The sequence below is a fragment of the Zootoca vivipara genome, chromosome 8, assembly GCF_965207765.1.
Source record: "Zootoca vivipara chromosome 8, rZooViv2.hap1.1, whole genome shotgun sequence".
Taxonomy (NCBI): Eukaryota; Metazoa; Chordata; class Lepidosauria; order Squamata; family Lacertidae; genus Zootoca; species Zootoca vivipara.
This window is the reverse complement of record NC_142591.1, coordinates 68,452,847-68,477,394: the sequence shown is the minus strand read 5'-3', so window position 1 is coordinate 68,477,394 and position 24,548 is coordinate 68,452,847. Positions and strand designations below refer to the sequence as shown.

Sequence of the window (24,548 nt, the reverse complement as noted above, 5' to 3'; positions counted from 1 at the left end):
TTACTTTCCATTTTTCCTAATTTGCTGTTGCCTGGAATGTATAAAGTGGCAAGTCGATAATACGGTGCTCAACGTTTATTTGTTTGTTTTTCTAGATACTGGATGTAGTGGAAAGTATCTGTGGCTTTTGAACATGGCTGGATTTGACCCTTTTGCTTCATAACAGCTTGTAGTTCCTACTATGAGAAGGCATCATCTAGGGCAGGCACGTCCAACAAGTAGATCGTGATCTACCGGTAGATCACTGGATGTCTGTGGTAGATCACTGGTATATCACTGGCTTCCCCCAAAGAAGCTCAACAACTTTGGCTCCCCTAAAAATGCTCAACATTTTAGCCCTTCACCCCCCAAAACAGGGCTTTCTTCCCGCCTCAGAAAAGCTCAACAACTTTGACCTGAACCCCTAAAAAACTGGGCTTTCCTCCTCCCTAAACAACTTTGACCTGAACACCCCAAAAGGGGGTAGATCACTGCCAGTTTTTAACTCTGTGAGTAGATCGCAGTCTCTTCGGAGTTGACCACCCCTGATCTAGGGAACTCTCATTAGGCTCTCATTTCCACTTCTTACAATTAACAGTAACATGATAAGGAGAGCAGGGCTGTGTCTGATCCCCCCATGACCTTCACCGCTGACCTACCCTCACCCCATTGGCATGTCTGAGGAGGAGGAGCATGCTGAATATGCATGTGTTTTTCCCCCTGTGCCCTGTGCACAGGGTTCCACATAATAGAAGGAATTATATATGCATGTTCAGCCAGCTTCTCCTCTGCCGACACGTCCAGCAGATTCAGCCTCACTCTTCCACTTACTAATTGTGCGAGAGGGAAATGACTCAGTCTGCGCTGTGGTGATTTAGCATTCCCTTGCAGCTCAGAACATTGAGTTCTGCTTCTTTACCCTGCTAACAGTATATTTGTAAGACCAAAAAAAAAATTAGAGGAACAAAACAAGACTGACCTTTTAGACCACACTATTTAAATTTTTTCTACAATATAGCATTTTTTTATTTAAAAAAAAAATCCAAAGCAGACTCCATAGAATCATGGAATTGCAGAGTTGGAAGGTCATCTGGTGCAACCCCCTGCAGTGCAGGAATATTTTTGTCTAGCATGGGGCTTGAACCCATGACCCTTAGATTAAGAGTCTCATGCATCTCCACCCCCATTGTTCTGCCCTGACACTGAGATCCAGCGCCGAGGGCCTTCTGGTGGTTTCCTTGCTGTGAGAAGCCAAGTTACAGGGAACCAGGCAAAAGGCCTTCTCGGTAGTGGCACCCGCCCTGTGGAATGCCCTCCCATCAGATGTCAAAGAGAACAACAACTACCAGACTTTTAGAAGACATCTGATGGCAGTCCTGTTTAGGGAAACTTTTAATGTTTGACGGACTACTGTAATGTAATTGTTTATTACGGTTGTACTGTATTTTAATATTTTGTTGGAAGCCACCCAGAGTGGCTGGGGAAACCCAGCCAGATGGGCGGGATATAAATTTATTATTATTATTATTATTATTATTATTATTATTATTATTATTATTATTCTCTGCCAACTGAGCTATTGCAGCACCTGTGATAGAGTAGGGAAGCTGGCTTGATTCAGTGCATGCCAAGAGCAGCAGATATCCTCCAAGAAGGTTTCCCCATCCCATTTGTGCAAGCTGCTAATGTGGGAACAGCAATGTCCTTAGCTTGAAAAAGTCAGACCAAAAATAAAGGAAAATAGAAGAAGCCTCCTTTGACACTTTATCACCTTATTGTGATGAGTAATGTACAGTAAGAAACTCTGAATACTGGAAAATGTATATACAGTAGATTAAATATAATAATACAATAGTTTACATACAATACAATACAGGTGCTTTTTATAATAGTGGTACATTATAACATGCTATGATTGATAGAGTGTGTTGTTGTTGTTGTTGTTGTTGTTGTTAATATACTGTCCTATACCTGGAAGTCTCAGGGCGGTTAATGCATGAACATATACTTTACATATCTTTTAATAATTAAAAAAGAGCAACCGTCAAATGATGCCTTTTATGAAAATCCACAGAAATTAATGACCTCTGCCTTTATATGGTTGCTATCTTGATATTAAGGGACCCAGGTAGCGCTGTGGTTAAACCACAGAGTCTAGAGTTTGCTGATCAGAAGGTTGGCGCTTCGAATCCCTGCAACGGGGTGAGCTCCCGTTGCTCGGTCCCAGCTCCTGCCCACCTAGCAGTTTGAAAGCACATCAAAGTGCAAGTAGATAAATAGGGACCGCTCCGGTGGGAAGGTAAACGGCGTTTCCGTGCGCTGCTCTGGTTCGCCAGAAGCAGCTTTGTCATGCTGGCCACATGACCCAGAAGCTGTCTGCAGACAAACGCCGGCTCCCTCGGCCTATAGAGCGAGATGAGCGTCGCAACCCCAGAGTCGGACACGACTGGACCTGATGGTCAGGGGCCCCTTTACCTTTACCTTGATATTACAGTTATTTCAGGAACATGTAAAGAGGATTTTTCATTGTTTGAAACTTTATCCTTTCTAAGTGTGATAAGGTTGTACTAACACCCACTTTCATGTGTAGCCTCTGAATTACTTCTGCTCCTCTGAGTCCACTGTTTTAAACATTTCCACTTATTCTTCTCCATCCAGTATGGTGCTTTTTGATACTTTTGTAAGCACACTTTCCCACAACCTTGCTGAACCAGCATATCAAGCAGATGTTGCTCAGATGGAATACAAAATAATAGCCAAAGAACACGGTCTGGTCATTCGAGTGAAAGGCTTTAACCACAAACTACCTGTGAGTAGTCCATATATTTTAGTCAATTTAATCTCCGTCTGTCCCAGTCAACATGCACATGTTAATGTCGTCATCATATTGGGAACCTTAAATAAGGTGAAAGAATAAGGTATCTTTCCTCTAGTCCTTGCCCTAGGTGCATGGTATCATATCTACTCTGTCTCAGGTTGAAGGATTATTTGTGATGTTGGTCCAGAGAGCCAGAACAGGGATGTTGTTAGTGTAGCATCTATCCAGCTGTGCTACAGTCTCCCTAACTGAGCTGGTGGGGGTCCTCTTCCAAGGGGGTCCTTGGAAGACCCTTTCATTGTGGTGTTAGGGGACTTCAGTATTCATGTCAAGGCTGCCTCAAATGGCCAGATCAGGACTTTCCATCTGACATGGCTGGTCCTCCTGTTGAGGGTTTTGTCTGACTATAGAATGGTGAGATGCGCATAGCCAATGGCCCAACATGAGGTGTCTGTTAGGTTACAACTGTGTGCCCACTTACCCGAAGATGATCCCCACAGAACTAGCATGTCTTACTTTTGAGTAAACGTTCATGTACCACGTATCTCTTCATTTGGTCAAATTTTCCTTTTTCTTTGCAGTTGCTCTTTCAACTGATCATTGATCACTTGTCTAACCTCAGTGTCTCGCCTTCAGTTTTCCAGATGATAATTGAACAGCTTAAAAAGACATATTTTAACTATCTCCTCCAAACAGATTCGCTGGCAAAGTGAGTGTCTTTTAGGGAGACTACATGGAAAAGCTCAGTGGTAGAAAATCTGCTTTGTTAAAGAAACTTTCACATATAGCCAAGAATAAGTCTAAGATCAGATTGATATGAGTCTCATGTTGATTTTCCACTTGCAAGAATCGAAATGATTGCCAAGCATTACATGACTGCTCATATCACCATTCTTTAAAGGCCCTCTCAGCCTCATGCAGGATCTCACAAGGAGTTGTGAGCAACACGATCGCTCTGCCTACCTTGCCATCCCAGAGCTGCCACACTGCCAGGCACAGGTTCCCATGGCCATCTAACAAAGAAGGTGTTTGGAAGGGGGAAAAATGTGTCCTTTAGCCATGCCTGTTGGGGTTGATGGGACTCGGGAAACCAACTACATATGAAGGGCCACAGGTTCCTCATTGCTGTCTTGGGAGTGTGGGGAGGCTACACAGCAAAATTATGTCACCAATCCCTCTTGCATTTGTTATTTTGGTATAGTTTTGTTAGCTGAGGCTGCATTTCCAATTATTCTGAGTGTTGCCATTTTAGGGGTACTAAAAGCCGAAGATGGTGAAAAAACAAATTAACGTGCATTTACTGATGCATCTTACAGAGATATCCGACTCTCGATTCTGGAGCATGGCAGGTGGTCTTTAGTAGAAAAATACCAAACTATTAATAGTGGCATTACCATAGAAGATCTACAAGCATTTGTGACAGCTTTCAAATCAAAACTGTGGGTAGAGGGACTTGTCCAAGGAAACTTTTTGAGCAATGTGAGTATTGAGTTGTACAGCTGAAATTTGGGTTCTGCCTGCAATGGAAGCAAACAAAATAGACATAGTCGTTGAACACTAAATATGATTTCCATGTGTATTCAAAAATGCCTTGTTCCATTTATATTGTGTACATATTTGGAAAATAACCCCATTCATTTCAATAACATTTGATCTTTTACCCTTTATGTCCTAGGAAGCAAAGGACTTTATGAATTATATTGCTGTGTGAGTATCCTGGATTGATTCTTACTATTAAGAAATATACGCAGGGTTCTGAGAGAGTGAAGAGTGATGCATTTGGTCAGGTTTCTTTGTTTTGAACACCCAGTTTATTATTAAATGAAAACTGCATTTTGATGAGCATTGCTGAATGCTATAAAATGTTTAACATCCATCCTTGATTTTTCTCCTATTTTTTTAAAAGAATGAAATATATTGTCATGGTTTGGATGTAACAATAAACCGCGTATTAGCATTACAAAGATGAGCTGCAGCGAACTTCAGGTTCTCAGGCTTCTCCTTCTTCAATGAGGCCATGAGAAGAAAATTGGAGAGTCCTAATTCTTACATCTCAGATGTAAGCAATGATTACTCTTAACTATAATTTGTTCATATGAACCAACTTCGTAAAGTACAAAATGAAATTGGGCTTCTTTCAGCAAACCACAGTGATATTAACCACAGTTTGTCAGGTTTGGATCACACAGGAAGTTGTGATTATTTTTTTTAAAAAAGTGAGGGAGCAGAACTTTCACAGACATGCTTGAGTCATTCATCCTCAAATCATACAATACTTACTAATCATTTAATATTGGTCATCCCATTCCACTCTCACACATGCATCATACGTTCCCCTTAATAAGAAGTAGCCTCAGACATTTCAACACATGTAAGTTGCACTCCACAAACAAACAAACAAACAAAACTTGAACAGGGACACTCTTACTGCCATCCCATCAGGGTTGTGTCTCAATAGTGCTGGTCTCCAAACATCTATGTAATTCTTTGTAGTAGTGAAGCCTAGCTGCTACCAGAGTATTGGTAATTTATATTTGGTGCAAGTTTGCTGAAGTTCAAGGAACTGTGCCCAGGTCAGGAGGCAAACATTGGCTATTCATGGGAGCAGTCTACCACTTCAGGGTACACCTAAGGCTAAGTACTGGTGTGCATCGAATAGGTAGGAAGTACAAGTGTGAACAGTGCCGGATTTATGTATAAGCTAAACAAGCTATAGCTTAGGGCTCCAGTCTCTTGGGGGCCCCCAAAAAAATTAAAGGGGAAAAAACTGTACATTTCCAAAATATAAGATAAAAAAATAAAGTAAAACCTACATACAGCAACGTGGGACACCGCGGGTGGGGGGCACTGTGGGTTAAACCACAGAGCCTAGGGCTTGCCGATCAGAAGGTCAGTGGTTCGAATCCCCGTGATGGGGTGAGCTCCCGTTGCTCGGTCCCAGCTCCTGCCAACCTAGCAGTTCGAAAGCACGTCAAAGTACTGGTTCACCAGAAGTGGCTTTGTCATGCTGGCCACATGACCTGGAAGCTCCCTCGGCCAATAGAGCAAGATGAGTGCTGCAACCCCAGAGTCGGTCACGACTGGACCTAATGGTCAGGGGTCCCTTTACCTTTACATACAGCAACAGTGTTTTGTGTTGTGTATGGACCTATTAGCATATATTCAACACAAAAAAACAGCGACAATTTGTTGTTGACAAAGAACAGCTGGACATATAAAGGGCCCCATTACCTTCAGTAGCTTAGGGCCTCAGAGTGTGAATATGAACATATCTGTGATGATTACTTCCTCTCTTTCATTTTGCCCTTCTCTCTTTTCAGAAAATTACAGTTCGTTCCTCTCATACACCCATGCCCTATTCAGTTCCGGGTGATAGAACTGCCAAACACTCACATTCTGTGTAAAGTGAAATCCCTTCATGCAGGCAATCCAAACTCTGATGTGACGGTCTACTACCAGGTATTGTAGACTCGGGCCTATTACAATGCATCCCAAATGCTACTACTGAGAAGTAAGCTCCATTGAGTTCCATGGGACTTACTCCCCAGAAACTGTTAAAGGACCGCTGCCTTTATGTTGAGTGTTGTAGTCATTAGGGATGGTGGAGAATCCTGACTTCGGAAAGGATCAGAAATTGCTGGTGTTTGCTTATTTGTCCTATGTACAGAATGGAAACCAGTCCTGCAAATAGGATTGATATTCACTTTCTTAATTGATTCCATTTTCTCTGCATTTGCATTGCGTTTCTGTTGCGTTTAAATGCTGCCCCCATCATTTGCATATCTCTAGGTAGTCATTTGGGGGCCCACCTGAGCCACAGGTGGAGCTAGGTGCTTCGGCACCTGGAGCGGAGCACTGCACAAACATCTGGCGGTACAGATCTCCTGCCCCCTGCCCCCTTTGTTTTGACTGATCGGGGGGGCTCAGGAGTCACAGCCAGCTGGCCATTGCCCAGGTTTTTTTTGAAAAAAAAACTCTGTGCATTTATGTTTCACAGGGTGTGGAAGAAGGGCTTTGCACCTTGCCCAGCAGAGAGACCATGCACCTTGCGCCCCTCTGGTTACCAGATTTTTTTTCAATGAATCCGGGGACTTTTTTTTTTTTTTTTGAAGCTGAGTAACAACAGGGAGTCAGTAGTGGGGATGGTGAGGCAAAAGACCCTGCGCCCAAGTACACATGCATATTGTATAAAGATGCAAAGCCCTTCCTTCGCACGCTGTGAAACATAAATGCACAGAGGTTTTTTTTAAAAAAACTGGGCAATGGCACGCCACCTGCCTGCGACTCCCGAGCCTCCCCAAATCTGTCAAAACAAAGGAGGCAGATCATCGGGGAAGGCTCAGGAGTCACGGGCGAGCGGCATGCCGTTGCCCAGTTTTTTAAAAACTCTGTGCATTTATGTTTCACAGCGTGTGAAGGAATGGCTTTGCATCTTTATACAATATGCATGTGTGCTTGGGCCCAGGGTCTTTTGCCTCACCATCCCCACTACTGACTCCCTGTTGTTACTCAGCTTCAAAAAAAATTAATTGTCCCTGGATTCATTGAAAAAAAATCTGGTAACCATAACTCTACCAAGGGGGAGGCTTGGGAGTCGCAGGCGGGCGTGTGGCGTGCCGAATGTCACCCCCCCTTCAGGATGACACCCAGGGCAAGCCGCCCCTACCGCACCCCCTTTCTCCACTACTGGCCTGAGCTGTGGGGTTCTGAAGTCCAGCCCCACTATTTGCTATTCTAAAACATAGCAGTGCCCAGCTAGAATTTGGGGCAGGGAGAGATGCATATGGCCACCATACTCATTTCAGGGATGGGGGAATACAAGGAGACTGGGGTGAAAAAAGGTGAGAGGGGGTGACAGAAAAATAAGAAAAGGGTAGCAGAAAGAGAATGGGGGGCCCCATCCATTTTTACTCTGGTCTCACCCACTGCCAGGATGCAGCCCTAACCCCCACCCACTGTTTAGCCCTGAAGGAATGCTCCCAAAGAATGCCCACCCTCTGACCTAGACAATTGCTATTTAACCCACATTCTCTTGCATAAACTTAGAAGGCAAGAAAATTAAAGGAGATGGTTTATCCGATGAATTTCAACCCTATTCCTTTCAGATCAATATAAGGTGGGGATGACTAGTTGCCATTCACATCATTTCAAGAAGTGGGGCTGGCAAATTCTCACCCCACAGCAAATTGTGTCCTAACAGGCATTCATGCCACAGCAAATCCATGGAGAATGTTCTGAGAAAGTAATTGTCAAGCTCCGTTTCTAGGAAATGTGGGCTTCTAGGAAAAGAGGCCCAGATACTTGACAGGAACTTTTCATTGAGGAGAATGTATGTCATGACAAAGAAGCTTCTGTGAAAAATAGATTGGCAGCCATGACCAGCTGTCCCCCGGAATGCATTCAAAACCACACAGTCCGTGTGGGGTGGGACAAAAGTCAAGTTCAGCTAGGTTGACTGGCAAATTTGCGTGACAGGGCTTCTTTAGCAAAAACGGGGGTAGGTATGGTAAGGCTCCCTAAAGACAGGAAGTTAGACAACTTCTGATATTCTTCACTGTTAAGTTTTCGCTGTGGCAACTCAAGAGACTTGAATGGAGCTCTCAGGTTCATAGAGAAATCACAGACCACTTCATGACTCTGTTTCATTCTCTCTCTCTCTCTCTCTCTCTCTCTCTCTCTCTCTCTCTCTCTCGCTTAAGACTGGTGCAAAGAATTTAAAAGACTACTCCCTCACAGAACTGCTTGTGGTAAGCTTTTCTTAATGTGTATCCTCAGGTTTTCGGTGTATCCTTTGAAAAGTGTGAAATATAAATGCAACACAAGCAGGTTTATCCTTCATATTAGTCATTGACGGACCTTGCCCACTGCACGTTGGAAGGCCAGTTTTCTTCTTCCCCAGAATGCTGCCCAGTTGCTGATTATGTAAACACAATGTCCAGGAACAAACTAATGTAAAGTGCAGTTTGTTCAGTGAATCTGTTGAATTAGCAACATGGCAATGGGAGTTTTTGTTTAGTGGCAAGAAAAGAGGGGTGTAATGTTAGGGAACCTAGTTGCATTTTATGTGTTCCAGTTCTCCAGAGTCTGGAACATCTCCAGTCCAGGTTTTTACAATAAGTTCACAAACTCTAGAGACTAGATCTGGAGTCAATTGCATAATAATAATAATAATAATAATAATAATAATAATAATAATAATAATAATAATTCTGGTGTACTTTTCTCATGTTTAATGTGTATTAGAGTTTGTTCTCAGTGAAGTGGTTTGGACACCATCCTTTGTGGTTTGGACACCATCCTACATCATACCATGTAGATGTTTGGCACAATGATCCAAGCTCTGATGGGATCCAGGTTACAGCATCCCCTACAACAGCTCCCCAGTTAAACTCTTCCCTGCCTTCCCTTTTCCTTTACTGTACTTTGCTGGGCTGCAGCATCATATGGCTGCCAAAGAGGAGGCGTGGCATAAAATATTGTGTCAACTCCTTGATGATGGAATCATTTCTTTTTTAAATGCACCCTATTATATTCTCAAATGATGAGTGTCAGCCAAGGTAAGTTTTCAATACCTGGTAACTTTTTAAGGGGGGGGGGAAGAGTCACACGTGTTGAGGTTTATTATTTATTGTATTCTGAATATTTGTTGCTTGGGTCAAAGAAAATATCCCTGCAAATATAGTGTTCCATTTCAGATGTATATGGAGGAGCCATGCTTTGACTTCTTGCGAACGAAGAATACCCTGGGGTGAGTTTGCCATCTGAAGAAAGGCTTTGCAGTAAATATTGCTTCATATGCAAGAATTTCAGAGTACTTGATTTCTCTGAGTTCTTCCTGCTATTTAATAATAGATAGAAAAATGGAATGTGTTTAAGTCAGGGGTCACCAAATTCTGTATTCCTGGAGGCCCCCTCATTCACCAGTCCAGACATGCCATAGGGAAGGGGGGCAGTCAAAAATTCAAAACTCAGAGATGCACAGGCTCTATAATACAGCTGGTATCCCCTAACCCAGGGATTGTTAATGTAGTATCCAGCACATATTGTTGGACCCCCAGCTTCCATCAGCCTTAGGGATGATGGGAGTTGTAGTCCAGCCCCAGGGAGTTGGAGATGACCCTATCATTCTATTATTCCAGCAATAAAGGTTTTACAGATATACACCATGTGTGCTTGTATAGTCACTAATGAAGTATAAATGAGCTTGCAAAAAAGATGCCCCAAATAGGAAAATTAGCAGTGGCCCTTTCCAAAATGCACATTAGGCAACAGTACAAGAAGACTTGGATAATATTGCATCCAAAAGCTCTGTGAGTAATATCCTAGTCATTATCAGAGTAAACCCGCTGAAATTTATGGAATAAAGTTACTCTAAATATGAGTAATGCTGGATATCACCTTCCATTTTTTTTGAAATAATTTTTATTAGTTTTACATTAATAACAACAATAAACAAACAGATTATAACAAAGATAAGAAACACGACAGAGAAAAAGAAAAAAAAGAAAAGAAGAAAAAAGGCAAAAATCCAAATACTTAATCTTTTTCTTTTCACATTGTATATAGGGACCTCCTCGGGTTCCCTCCTACTATGCTTATTTACCAATTAAATTTTTTAGCAATTTCCAATACATTTTTAATAACATTTTCTAGACTTATTTTGCTTCTGTCTACTTTACATAATCACTCATTCCACAGCTTCTTTCTGTCCTAAATCTGATCTTAATACATAATTTTAACATATATTTTAAAATATATTTTGAAATCTTTCCATTCTTCTTCTACCGCTTCTTCTCCCCGGTTGCGGATTCTTCCGGTCATCTCAGCCATTTCCATGTACTCCATCATCTTCATCTGCCATTCATCAACTGTTGGTATTTCATGTGATTTCCAATTCTTAGCTAGTAGTACTCTTGCCGCCGTCGTGGCATACATAAAAAAGGTAACATTTTTCTTAGGAATCTCTTTGCCAACTATGCCCAGTAGGAAGGATTCTGGTTTCTTAATGAATGTGTTTTTCAACACCTTCTTCAGTTCATTGTAAATCTTCTCCCAGAAATCTCTTACTAATGGGCACGTCCACCACATATGATGAAAGGAACCTTCCTCTTTCTTACATTTCCAACATTTATTATCATGATTATGACAGATCTTGGCTAATTTTACTGGTGTAAGGTACCATCTATACACCATTTTCATTATATTTTCTCTTAGAGTGCTACACGCAGTAAATTTTATAGTCTGTTGCCAAAGTTTTTCCCATTCCTCTATCATAATGTTATGTCCAACATCCTTTGCCCATAAAATCATAACATTCTTTGTTTGTTCATCTTTCGTATTCCACTCAAGCAATAATTTGTACATTCTGGAAAGTATTTTCGTTTTAGGTTCTAACAATTCTGTTTCCAACTTTGACTTTTCGAATTGAAAACCAAGCTTTCTATCCCTTTGGAATACTTCATTAATCTGATGGTATTGGAGCCAATCATCAAGTTTATGTTTTAATTGTTCATATGTTTTTAACTTAAATTGGTCTCCATCTTCTATCAAGATATCTCTATACTTTGGCCAACTGGTTTCCATATTACGTCTTTTAAAGGCCTTAGCCTCCAAAGGTGAAATCCATTTAGGTGTTTTCCTTTCTAACAAATCTTTATACCTAATCCATACATTATACAACGATTTTCTGATTACATGGTTTTTAAAGCCTTTGTGGCCCTTTACTTGGATATCACCTTCCAATGGATGATTTTGAGAGCTAACCCTTTATTACATCTAATTCAAACCTGGTATTAAAGAAATAGCAGCGGCAGGAGGAAGTTAAATAAAGATGCTTCAGGGGCCAACTCCAGCCCATTCTAGGTTTTGTCTGCATGCAAAATTTCTCATGATCCCATGACCAAGAACCAGGGACCAAAACCTTTGAAGTCCTGCCTCTCCAGCTGTTCAGTAACTTCAGTTTTGGTGCAGACACAATGCAAACACAAGATCCCCAATACATTTTAATACATGGTGCCATGCTGTAGTCACAAATGTCACAACTGTTATGGTAAGGCGTACAGAATTAGCCGGAAAAAAGTACAATTGTGTGTCGAGGCTTCCCAGAAATTACCTTAAATAATTCACAACTGACAACAGAATTATGGTTTGGTTTTTGGCAAATAATTTAGGGCCACAACTTTATTAAATACACAATTTTAATCCGAGTGTTGGCTTAGGCTTTTGGTTATTCACTCATCCTTCCTAAAGAAGGACTATCCCCATCTGTCCATCTAGGACAGGACTCAATCAGCTGTCCCCTTAGGACAGGACTCACCTCATCTGCCCCTCGTGGCAGGACTTACATCAGCTGTCACCATAGGACAGGACTCACCACTGTCCGCTTGGACAGTTCCTGCTCCGACTTCCGAATGGAAGTCAAGTAAACATACCTGGGAGTGAGGAGGTGGCTGCGCCCAGTCATTCCCTCCTCACCTTCACCAAGAATGTTCCTCAAGGCTCTTGCTCTTAAAATTGGGCCCACCATTCCCGCCAATGGCGGGATGGTAAGGACAAGTGTGTAAGCCCTGAGATTCCTTTAACGGAATACTTCTATATGGAGCAAACGGAGGTGAGGGTAGGCATCTGTGTGCCACCCCCTCTACCAACCGATTAACCAACCAAAAGCCTAACCGCCAACCTAACAAGTTGTGACAATTTGCTAGCGCAGTAGGCGAAAACCAAGAGGCAAAGCCAATCAGCCAATTGGAAAAATTCCTACTGACCCCTGAATACAGGCGGCCCCGAAGGCAATAGCAATGTCGTGCTAACCTGCAAGAAAGAAAGGGCGGGTGGGAGGGGTTCAAAAGCCAGGCAAAAATGTGACTAGAAAATGGTGGACGGAGCTTTAAGAGGGGCCCCAACAACCAATCAGATCCAAGGAATTTGCATACCACACCCCCATTACTCAGCATAAGCTGTGGCCTTACACAAACCAAACCCTAAGCTAAATTTCCTAACAGCCCTACCACAATTCGCTTTATATTATATGATATAAAGCGCTCTCACGTAGTTAGAACAAATCTTGAAATGTGCCTTCCATTTAGGCAGCTGGCACATTGAAAGGCAGTAATGAAATCACTGGTTTAAAGCACTAATTCTAATGATGCAATCTGAACCATCTACCAAGTATTGCTTCCATGCACTTTAATTGAGCATGTGGGAGAACCGGTTTTGATGGATAGCTCCCATATACTAGTTAGTACTTGTTAATGATCAGAATAAAATGACTTGTGCTTGTGGAATGTTATTCTTTTCCTTTGATTTAAGCTACCATGTCTACCCTTCCACAAGAAATACATCTGGGATCCTGGGTTTCTCTGTTACCGTAACAACACAGGCAACCAAATATAAGTAAGTCGCCTGTTAATATTTTTTCTAAGAGCAGTTAAATTTAATATTATTGTTTCCATCTGAACCTTCTAGGGCTCTGCATAGGCCTGCACTTTTCCAAAACAGCTATGACATGTTTAGAGTATAAAATGCAGCCAAGGTGCATTGTATGTCCCATAATTCCCCATTAATAATGTTTCTACTGCTCTCTTCCAAAGCGCTTGAGAATCTTAGTGTCTTTTGTGAGATGCATTTGCTCATGTATACATTATGTGTTTCCTTGTATAAGCCTTTCTACATGAATCGTCTGTGGCCTTGAGGCAGGTACAATGAATCCCGCTAAAAACCAAAAGAACGATGAGTTTGGCAATGATAGCTCAAGATTCAGCTGGATGTACCTATGCCAAAAAATGGACAATATCACAACAAAGTGGCATTTGGGTCCGCCATCTTGATTCAAACTGGCGGTGAGCACCCAAACATCAACAACATACACCACTTCAGGAGTCCTTGTGAGAAGCTTGGTGATGATATCTCGAGAGGTTGCCCAACCTACAGAAAACAGACACACAAACCATTTTTCAGGACTGATAGAATGAAAACATCCTGGCTTGTTTGTTCAGATAGGTCAGGCATAGGCAACCTTGGCTCTCCAGATGTTTTGGAACTACAACTCCCATGATCCCTAGCTAAGAGGGCCAGTGATCAAGGATCATGGGAGTTGTAGTTCCAAAACATCTGGAGAGCCAAGGTTGCCTATGCCTGAGATAGGTGAAGGGAACAGTGGGGGCATCAGACTCATATGTATCTTGGATTATTAAGTTCAGCTGTTATTGGTCCAACACAGCCATTGTGGTTAACTTAAGTCCAATTGCCTTAACAGCATATCGGACTTTAGCTGGATTGGGACCTGTCTAATAAAGGTAGACTTTATAGGACTATATAGTTCATAAAATCCTTTATTTCATATGTTGCTTTGAAACAAATGTAGAAGACCTCAGACTTTATGGTGGGGAATTAATAAGCAAATGTTGCCTCCCCTACCTCCAGTGGAAGAAGCCTTCCATGGCACAGAAGGATCTTGAAAGGCAAAGTCTGAATCTAACCTAAAGGACCCAGTGTATTTCAAGCAACAAAGCTAGAAAATTGAAATCCTGGATTCCACAACCCCCCTGCTTGATTGCCTGTCCTGGTCTTATTGCAGCGTGTTAAAAACCAAGTTTCAGTTTCCAGATGTGTACAGCTGTCAACCCCAGAATTTAAAACACCTGTTTCTTCTATGTGCTGTAAATATGATTCTTAGATTTTAAAGTCTCAATTGAGTAGTTGTCATAATTAATCAATTAGCTGAACCAAGATCACCAGCCAGCAATGTTGCTTTCTTTCTTTTTTATGAAACTCTTGCCTGTGAAAACATGCTCATTGCTGGTAATATAAAGAACCTGAGAATGTTTATATTCGGGCAGTGCATTTGAGATGAATCTTCAAGCAACAAATGAGTTCCCTATTGTTTGCTTGAGAGAAACTGTTATCTTAATTAAGCAGCTGTAAAATATTACCTTTGTTGAATGCAATACATTCCACATAAGTGCTACTATTATTTTTCATTTGAGGCCTGTCAGATTCAATCTCTCCAGGCTTAGCAGGTGCATGATATACCAAAAGCTTCAGGACACTCTGGTTTCTTGTTGGTCCCTTTGCTTCCTTTTTGGGATGCTTGCTGCGGAATTCAATCTTTGTGAATTCCTATGTGAAATTTATTTCCTCTAACAAAATGCATGCACTGCTTCCTAAAACAAAGGACCATATAGAAACTTCAGTAATTGAGTGGTACATAAATAACTTTATTAAATAAAGACACATCTTACAAAAGACAACATAAAATTTTCACTTTTTAAATGCCAATAAAAGCAAACATTAAAAGCAAGTTACATTTTTTAAAAAGCCATTAATTTAAAAACAATGATACAGTGGTACCTCGGTTAAAGTATGCAATTAGTTCCGGGGAGCCGTTCGCTCCTCGAGCAGTTCTTAAATGGAGCGTCTTTTCTGCGCATGCACGAAGCACCGATAGAGCGCTTCTGTGCATGCGTGCGCTGCGCAGATCGCTTCTGCACATCCGCGCGCCATGGAACCTGGAAGGTCTGCGGAGTACTCAAACCAAGAGTACTCAAACCGCAGCAGACGTGAACCGAGGTATGACTGTACCAACTAAAAAACTATGTGTTACCATGGCATGCAAAAATAATGCGCTTGCTGAAAAGAAAAGGTTGCTAGTGGGCATGGAAAGCAAACAATACAGCGAAGACAGCTAGCTGCCTGCTATCAATGGGAAGGGAGTTCCCAAGAGTGGCAACCGCCACGCCCTCGATTTGTTGGAAGTGCAGAATGTACATATATCATGTGGCACTTGTAAAAATGCCAGTTCCGCAGATCTAAGAGGTCATGTGGGCACATAAGGGGTTAGGTCAATAATAACTAAACTTCTTATTGATGCCCTTGGTAACTTTTAGCACTGAATTTGTTGATAAAAAAATAGAAGAATTCTTTGTGCACTTTGAAGAAAAACTCCGAAAATTAACTGAAGATGAGTTCTCTGCTCAGGTAAGACTTGTGGCTTGTTTTACGTTGTGCATTGCATCGAGACTGGTTTAGGCACCTGAGCATTAGGCACCACACATCTCCAAGAGAAAATAAGGCAAAGGAGTAAGCCCTACACCAGCCATCCCCAAACTTCGGCCCTCCAGATGTTTTGGACTACAATTCCCATCATCCCTGACCACTGATCCTGTTCGCTAGGGGTCATGGGAGTTGTAGGCCTGTTAGTTGTAGCTAACAGGACCAGTGGTCAGGGATGATGGGAATTGTAGTCCAAAACATCTGGTGGGCCAAAGTTTGGGGATGCCTGCCCTACACAAATCTGGAGTGGAATCCCTAAGACAGTTAGATGGCACCTTGTACGCCTCCTTCCGGCAGCTCCTGTAGCCAAGCTAGTGTCAGGCATATTGCTCTGATTTCCTTTGACCATATAAGTGAGGCCAAGGTGGGGAGGGGGGTTGTCATCTGGGCAGCCCAAGACCGCTATACACACTGCACAGGCTTGCGCCCCAGGGAGGTCACTTCGGTGCTGTTAACAAAGCAGATTGACTTCACCCCCGGAGGCATACTCCATTGTCTCTCAAAACAGATGGATGCCAGCAACCAGCAAAGGATCATATACTTGCCCCATGCCTTGAATTATGGATCCAAGAGGTTGTCTGCTTGTCCTGTGCTTTCCATGCCTGGGTCTGAGTTGTTTTCCATTTTCCCCCACCACTTTCCCATGGAAAGCCTGCTCTTTACCACTGAATCAGAGCCAACATCAATTTGCAGGAAGCCTGGTTTGCTCTAATTCTAAAGTGCTAAAGTGTAGGTTTTCCTGCGGGGAAAGCACTGAGACAAGCAGAAGAATGGACAAGCCCTAAGTTCAGCTATAAGGGTCAACTAGATTGCTGCCACACCATAACATTGCTGTTGCTCTGTGCCTATCCATTGCTGCTTGGCGGCACAGATTTTGCCTGCCTGTTCATTGGATCTGAGCATAAAAAAGGAGTGCACGCCTTGGAAGGAGAAACAAGCTTTCATGGCAACATGCACGTTTTGCTTCGAGACATACAGTTTTTGGAAGCAGAACTTTGTCAAAAGCAGAGACATTCCTACAGGAGCCGCATGTTTTACAGGTCTCAGCTCTCATAAAGCTTAAGCAAACTGACGATGCCCATCTTGGGGAAGAGGTGGACAGGAACTGGAACGAAGTGCTTACTCAGCAGTACGTGTTTGACAGACTGGCCCGAGAGGTAGTAAATAGTAAAACGCTACCCGTCTTAGTCTCTTGTTAATTGTTTGTTGCAATCAGTTAAGTGGCTTTGCTCCTGGTCCATAAAATGGGGAGGGGGAAAATGGTTTATTGCTTTCATGGGACTGGGTTAACTGTGTGTGATTGCCTACATGGTGCTGACAAAGCCAAAAGGGGAGACCTGAGATCTAGGCTTCCTTTTAAAAAATAAATAGAAAAAAGCTTTATTTCATTTTTTTTAAAAAACATACAAGAACATACAAAAGAAAACAGAACACAGAAATAAAAAACACATATTCATCAAATAATTTCAAACTAAATCATAATCATAATAAATCAAAATAACATCATACTCAAATCATAAATAAATTAAATCATATCATAAATAAATTAAGTAATATTTAAATCATATATAAAACAAAATTTAAATCATATATAAAACAAAATTTTAAATCATATATAAAACAAAATTTTAAATCATATATAAAACAAAATTTTAAATCATTCATACAGAATTTTCATACAGGACAACACTAAACAGAAAAAAAGAACGGGGAAAAAAAGGATCCCAATCATTAAACTTGTAAAGAATTGAAACCATCATAAGAAAAATAAGAGATACTGCGCCCTCTAGGCTTCCTAATTGAATTGTGCTCTTGCAAAATAAAAGGGGGGGGGGAATTAACACACAGCTCTTCACAAGTGAAAATGAATGGCTTGTTTACCACTTGAATGTACTCTCAGTGTTTGTCATGTGTGAGGCAGCTGTGCCTTGAGATCTTCAAGATCCCAAAATGTGGTTACAGGGGGAAAATTTCTTAAATTGGTGTCAGATTTTTCTCTCACTTGTAGAAATCAACATCTAGCTTGCTTCCCATCTGCTCCAAGTTGGGGTGACTGCTGTGCTAAGCTTGCTAATGTGAGTTTATACATTGTGACGAGTGTCCGGGGCTATTGGAACAGTTGCACTGGGCGGATTCCAAAATGAGAATCCCTGTAAACAGCAGAACCGATATCCCTTATATTTTTCTTAATACCGGTACATCCAGATCAAGCCTTTCAATCGGCAGTCTTTCCAAGTCAGTGGGCATAGGACTGCAAGATAAACTCTCCCGTATAAGATGGTTCAAGGTATATCTCTACTGTGGGAAAAGGGAGAAGAAACTATGGAGGAATTTATAATATAATGCTCATGCACCAAACACTCCTCCTAGGGCAATATCTAAATTTGGTTTTATGTCTATATCAGGGGTTGGGAACCTCACTTCCAGGGGCCAAAATGTGGCCCTCTGGGTCTCTCTGTCTTGCCCTTCCCAACCAAGCTAAGCCTCCTGCTCGGCTACTTTGCACCCTTTGAGAGTTTTTTGCCTGCCTGGTATGTGTCTGATAACACCTCTTGCTTGCTGGATGGAGGACACAAAGGAATGTGTATCTGTCCTAAGAAGCTCTCTTTCTTTATGGCTTATAGATTGTAGCCCTGAAGAGCTTTAGAAAATCCCATTTGCTTGACTGGTTCCTAGGATTCAGAGGCAACAACAAACGAGTGCTGAGCACCCATGTGAGTATACCTGAAATCAGAGTATGTGTGCTCTCTCTCAGATATGTAACTTATGGAAGTATCAATGGATTGTGTGTGTGTGTGTGTGTGTGTGTGTGTGTGTGTGTGTAAAATCAGTGATGGGGAACTGAAGTCTGAAGTTCAATGGAATACACACACACACACACACACACACACACACACACACACACATATATATATATATATATATATATATATATATATATATATATATGGGATGGGGAACTGAAGCCCTGGGGGTTGAACGCCCTTGGAGTCCTCCCCCACAGGCCTCATTTCTCACTCAAACCTGTTTCATGCCTTCCTTGAATACTCTGGACTACCTGGAATGTGTCCTAGGTAAGGCCTTCTGCTTACCTAGTTGGGGAGTCATTTGTGTGTTTGAGTGCTTGCAGAAACCCCTGGCTTTTGCATGGCTGGAATGTAGCTTACTATAAAAAGGTAAGAGTGACATCCATTGTCCCTCTCTTGGCTTTTGTCTATAGATGGATAGTAACAGTGGCATTCTAGTCCCTTATTAGACCTTGGCCCTTGAGTCTAGGCTTCCCTCAATAACATATTGTGAGCTACTGATTTACAGAGAGCAGTAGGAAGACTCCTTTTATTTAGTTGTCTGCGTCATTCAAAGCCAGCACAGGGGAAGATGCCCTAACCCAGAAATAGCCAACAGGTGCCTTGCAGATGTTGCTAGACTACAGCTTCCATCATCCTTAACCATCAGCCAAGCTGGCTGGCTCTGACGGGAACTGGAGGGCCCCACATTGGCTTCCCCTGTCCAATCTATAATCCTCCAGATCTAGTCAAAACAAAATTTAAAAAATTCCTTCCAGCAGCACCTTAAAGACCAACTAAGTTTTTATTTTGATATGAGCTTTCATGTGCATGCACACTTCTTCAGATACACTGAAGCAGAAGTCCCCAGGCGCTTATGTAAGGAAAGGGTGGGGAGGGGGTATCACTCAGAAGGGTGGTGGAAATGGGTGATTGACTGACTGATAAACGACGGCAAACGACTGCAAATGGTCTTGCATGGAAAAGCAAGGGTTGAGATGGCTGAAGATCACTTTATCATGTATATATGATATACATGATATTGATCTAGGACACATTCATGAATCGAAAATGTGTATTATTTGGTGAAGAACTAACAAATAGCAGTTATAAGATAACTGACATCCCTCTTTATCACCTGTCCTAACTCTCCATCTTTTTACCTGTGTCTTCATGGTCTTTGATAACTTTCCATCTTCTTCCCACTCTTCCTCCAACTTTGTCCAACTATCTAGATCCCTAACTGTAATTGTTAGGCAAAGTCTTGGTCCACCTGTCACTCAGTCACCACCCACCATTCCATCACTCTCCCCTACTGTCAATCCTTCTCCCACACATTCTTCTGTTACACTAAGAGTGAAACATCTGTGAACCGCTTAATGGCAGAACCTGTAATTCTAGACTTATGGAATCTTGCCCCCTTTGCAGCTTTCAAGCATCATTACCAGATGTACTTCCTGTTCTCTTGCACAATTTCACACTTATGCTTCCTGTTCCTTATGCTTTGTTTTGTAATATCAGAAGAAGAACAACTTGCACATTTCCCTTGTGGGGAGGACACATGTCTCCCTGCCAGTAGAAGGATGGGAAGATTAGTAGGTTTTGCTTTGGATATTTAAAAACTCATTAACACAGACACGTTTTCGTCGTTTAGTCGTGTCCGACTCTTCGTGACCCCATGGACCATAGCACGCCAGGCACTCCTGTCTTTCACTGCCTCCCGCAGTTTGGTCAAACTCATGTTCGTAGCTTCGAGAACACTGTCCAACCATCTTGTCCTCTGTCGTCCCCTTCTCCTAGTGCCCTCCATCTTTCCCAACATCAGGCACACACCACACTAAAATTCGCCACTCTGGAATATAAGAAAATCCCTTATGCCAAGTCAGACCCTTGATCCATCTAGCTCAGTATTGTCTACACTGACTGGCAGCAGCCCTTCAGGATTTTAAAAATGAGATTTTTGAGATTTTATGAATGTTTCTTCCTTCTCATGATCTTTGGCTTTCTTAAAAAATCGCAGTCATCCGAACTCATTAAGGAAATGCTCCTTACTTTTACAGGTTTGTTATCTTCTCAGCTGTTTGTTTGTTTCATGGGGGTTTAATTGGCTTAAATCCAAACAAAAGTGATGAAACCTTAATTTTTTTCTCAATAAGGTCTGCAGTGGGGTTAACTTCAAATATTAAAGTTTCTACATTTAACATCCTATTTCAATGTTTTCCAAGTGGTTCCCTCTAGAAGTTGCCAGACTTCATCTCCTATTAAAAAGCACTGAGATAGCTCAGTTGGTAGAGCATAGTGCTGATAATGCCAAGGTTGCAGGTTCTATCCCTGTATGGGACAGCTGCATATTCCTGCATTGCAGGGGGTTGGACTAGATGATTCTCAGGGTCCCTTCCAACTCTACAATTCTATGATTAGCTCCAGCCAGTGTGGCCAGTGTAGAGGGATGACTGGACAGTTAGATGAGCCACATCTGGAGGGCACATTTTTTGCTATTAGGGTTCTACGTTACTAGATAAAGTTTGCAGGTGGCATTTGTTTTAGGGATTTTGCACTGTGCTGCTTGCCATCTGAAGTGAAATACGATATATTCATATCCAAATTGACTTCAAGCACCCAATATTACCCAACCAGCAACTTTCTGTTTATAAGATAATGTACAACGCTGCTTGCCAAAACAAACCTATGCCCCCATCTCCCCTGCAAGCTTGCTGTATGCTTACTGAATCTGTACACCAAGAAATCATTTTGCAGCAACCCAGATGTTTGGGCCAAGTTTGTCATATGCGAAAGCGTGCCTACGGTTTGTTCACGTATCATCTGTTGATAGGAAGCCTGTCAGAAATGGCATATAATTAACACGATGTCAGGATTGTGCTCGCAGGAGACCAGACTCTGTTTGAACTTTTAGACCCCGGGTGTTTGCTGCTTCGGTTAACTGCTTGGCCTTTGAATTCACAGGTGGTTGGCTATGGCAAGCAGGAAGGAAACACGGATTTCGCACGCACCTACAGTGTTCAGGGGACTTCCTTTGGCAAAACAGCTGAACTAACATTCCTACCCTCCACTCCTCTGCTGAATCTCCCTTCTGTTATGGACATACGGGCCTTCACCTCAACGCTTAACGTTCTTCCTTACCACAAGATACTAAAATAAACTGTCAACAGCTTTACCCTCAAGGTTGCTTATGTGTCCTGCTTTTATGGTACTGCACCTGTGGCTCTCCACACGCTGCTGGAACCAGATCATTGGTTGTGCTGGCTAAAACTGATGGGAGGTGGCAGTCCAGCAACATCTGGAAGTCCACCTTTGCCACAGTGTCTCTTATTTTGTCTCCACCTTGTTCATAGAATCATAGAGTTGGAAGAGACCACAAGGGCCATCCAGTCCAACCCCCTGCCAAGCAGGAAACACCATCAAAGCATTCCTGACACATGGCTGTCAAGCTTCCACTTAAAGATCTCCAAAGAAGGAGACTCCACTCCTTGGCAGCGAATTCCACTGTCGAACAGCTCTTACTGTCAGGAAGTTCTTCCTAATGTTTAGGTGGAATCTTCTTTCTTGTAGTTTGAATCCATTGCTCCATGTCCGCTTCTCTGGAGCAGCAGTAAACAACCTTTCTCCCTCCTCTATATGACATCCTTTTATATATTTGAACATGGCTATCATATCACCCCTTAACCTTCTCTTCTCCAGGCTAAACATACCCAGCTCCCTAAGCCGTTCCTCATAAGGCATCGTTTCCAGGCCTTTGACCAGTTTGGTTGCCCTCTTCTAGACACGTTCCAGCTTGTCAGTATCCTTCTTGAACTGTGGTGCCCAGAACTGGACACAGTACTCCAGGTGAGGTCTGACCAGAGCAGAATACAGTGGTACTATTAATTCCCTTGATCTAGATGCTATATTCCTATTGCATTGGCTTTTTTAGCTGCTATTCAATATGCAGACCGTTTTGTGGGGGGAAGTGTGAAAGGGGCCCAGGTAGCACCAAGATCAAAATGACTGGGAAATCTCAGAGAAAACTTCTAAGAACAGCACAATGCCCCCAGTACGGGCAACACCCAATGTACACATGTCTAACTGACGCGCGGCCAGGCACACGCGCATCATGCTGAACCAGGAAGTGACCTTAAAAATAGAAAGGGGGGAAATCATGAAAACAGAAATCCCATGCAAATACAATCCCAGGAGCCCTTCTACTGACCGTTGAGGCCTGTGGTGAGTTATGAGTTCGAAGGGAGCGATTGTGGTGGAGTTTCGTGTCTGGTAAGTGCTGCTGGTATTTTTAAAGAGTTTTCCGAGCCTTTCCAGAGGTTTAGAAGGTGTTTGCAGGCTTTTCCAATAGTGTTTCGAATCTATGCGATTTCACTTGGAACTTGCCTTGGGACTCAACCCCCGTGTAAATGGGGAGTTGCCTGCATTTCCATATAGAGTGCTTTGAAGGACCGTCTCTAAATATATCACTGTCTTCTCGGTGGTGGCCCCCTTGCTGTAGAACGCTCCTGACAAGGTTGTTTATCTACCCCTATTATCTGTTTAAACCATGAGTTCCATCCAACACTTGTCTGTCTGCTAGCAGAAGGGGCCTTGCATTGGTGGAGATCTACTAACATAGGGCAGTAATCGCCAACATGGTGCCCTCCAGATGATGTTTATCCATGCGTGTCCAATCATCAGTGCCCAGGATTATACAGCCTTTTTAATATTTATATTTAACCACTTAGTCTGCTCTTTTTTATGGAGCAGAGAATAAAACGCCTGACCCTGTGGTCCTGTCCCTCGGCTGGAGCCCACTGGTACCTCAGGGTTTGTGACTAAAAGTAAACCAGTTTATGGTTCAACTCTGGAATAGCTTTCGTTTCTGTAAATGATCATTGCACTCAGCCACCCAGAGCAACACAATAGCCTGGAGTGTTGCAATCAGCGATCCTAAGGAAATCTGAGAAGAGATGAGAAAAGTGTGAGGCAATTTCTCTTCCTCTGCTGTAAACTGCACTTGAAAAAGAACACATTTGTGCCAAGGGTTCATGCGCTACAGGCCACGGGGAATTTGCAAATTAAAGCACTTTCAAAGTACTTTTTCCAACTCCAGTTTCCCCAGTGTAATATTACTACTTAAGAAGGACTGATAGGATATTGCCATTCCAAGTTATTTCTCATATAGCAACACAAAAAGATGGCACTTAGCCTCTTAAGGTGGAAAGCAGACATATTGGCCACAATCCAAATATCAACTTTTAAGCATGCCCAAGTGTGATTTTTGTTTTAGGGGAGAAGTTTTTTTGCCTTCTGCCCTTTGAATAGCAGGCCCCTAAGAGCATGCTTATCAAAGTGCATAGAGGTCACCTCTAGATGTATTTTTGCAACAGGGATTCAAAGGCATGCCAGAAATACTGTGAAATTAAAGTGGATTAAAGCACTCTGTTGCCCTAGTGCAATAAACCCACCTTCATGTGATGGGGCTTCACAACCTGGAACTAGCACACTTTGGGAAACCAATGCTCTACGAGAGGGTAGTGTGGTGGTTAAAGTTTTGAATTAGGACCTGAGATACCAGGGTTTGAACCCCCACTGAATGAGCTTGAGCCAGTCACAGCCTCACAACCTATCTTAACACACAGGGTTGTTGTGAATACAAAATGGAGGGGGGGGCTATGTACATCATCTTGAGCCCCTTGGAGGACAGGTAGGATATAAATGCAATCAATGAATGAGTGAATGAATGAATTAATAGTATGCTGCCAGGGGTATTTAAGTAGCAACTCTGAAGGATCTGGCAAACAGAAGTGCTTAAAGTAAGCTTACAAACCTATGGTGTGTTGAGGGGGGGAGCATTTTCTGGTTTCCACCATGACCTGTGTGTTTGTGTCTCTGTATTTTACCCTGGTGCTCTAAGAAACATCTGTCTGAAA

The 24,548-nt window shown here is 42.4% G+C and overlaps 1 protein-coding gene across 2 annotated transcripts in view; it reads left to right on the top strand.

Moving 5' to 3' along the window:
• LOC118090098 (nardilysin-like) overlaps positions 1 to 21,808 on the top strand; it is a 47,404-nt gene extending 25,596 nt beyond the window's left edge. For both annotated transcript variants that reach the window (XM_088674924.1, XM_060278189.2), the window contains 12 exons: positions 2,638 to 2,788; positions 3,379 to 3,506; positions 4,114 to 4,276; positions 4,473 to 4,504; positions 6,118 to 6,256; positions 8,497 to 8,544; positions 9,493 to 9,545; positions 13,106 to 13,189; positions 15,682 to 15,772; positions 16,888 to 17,004; positions 18,472 to 18,561; positions 21,598 to 21,808. In XM_088674924.1, coding sequence (XP_088531050.1) covers positions 2,638 to 2,788; positions 3,379 to 3,506; positions 4,114 to 4,276; positions 4,473 to 4,504; positions 6,118 to 6,256; positions 8,497 to 8,544; positions 9,493 to 9,545; positions 13,106 to 13,189; positions 15,682 to 15,772; positions 16,888 to 17,004; positions 18,472 to 18,561; positions 21,598 to 21,792 — 1,291 coding nt within the window. In that variant the 3' untranslated portion in view covers positions 21,793 to 21,808. The remainder of the gene's footprint in view (positions 1 to 2,637; positions 2,789 to 3,378; positions 3,507 to 4,113; positions 4,277 to 4,472; positions 4,505 to 6,117; positions 6,257 to 8,496; positions 8,545 to 9,492; positions 9,546 to 13,105; positions 13,190 to 15,681; positions 15,773 to 16,887; positions 17,005 to 18,471; positions 18,562 to 21,597) is intronic.
• The last annotated feature ends 2,740 nt before the right edge of the window (positions 21,809 to 24,548 follow it).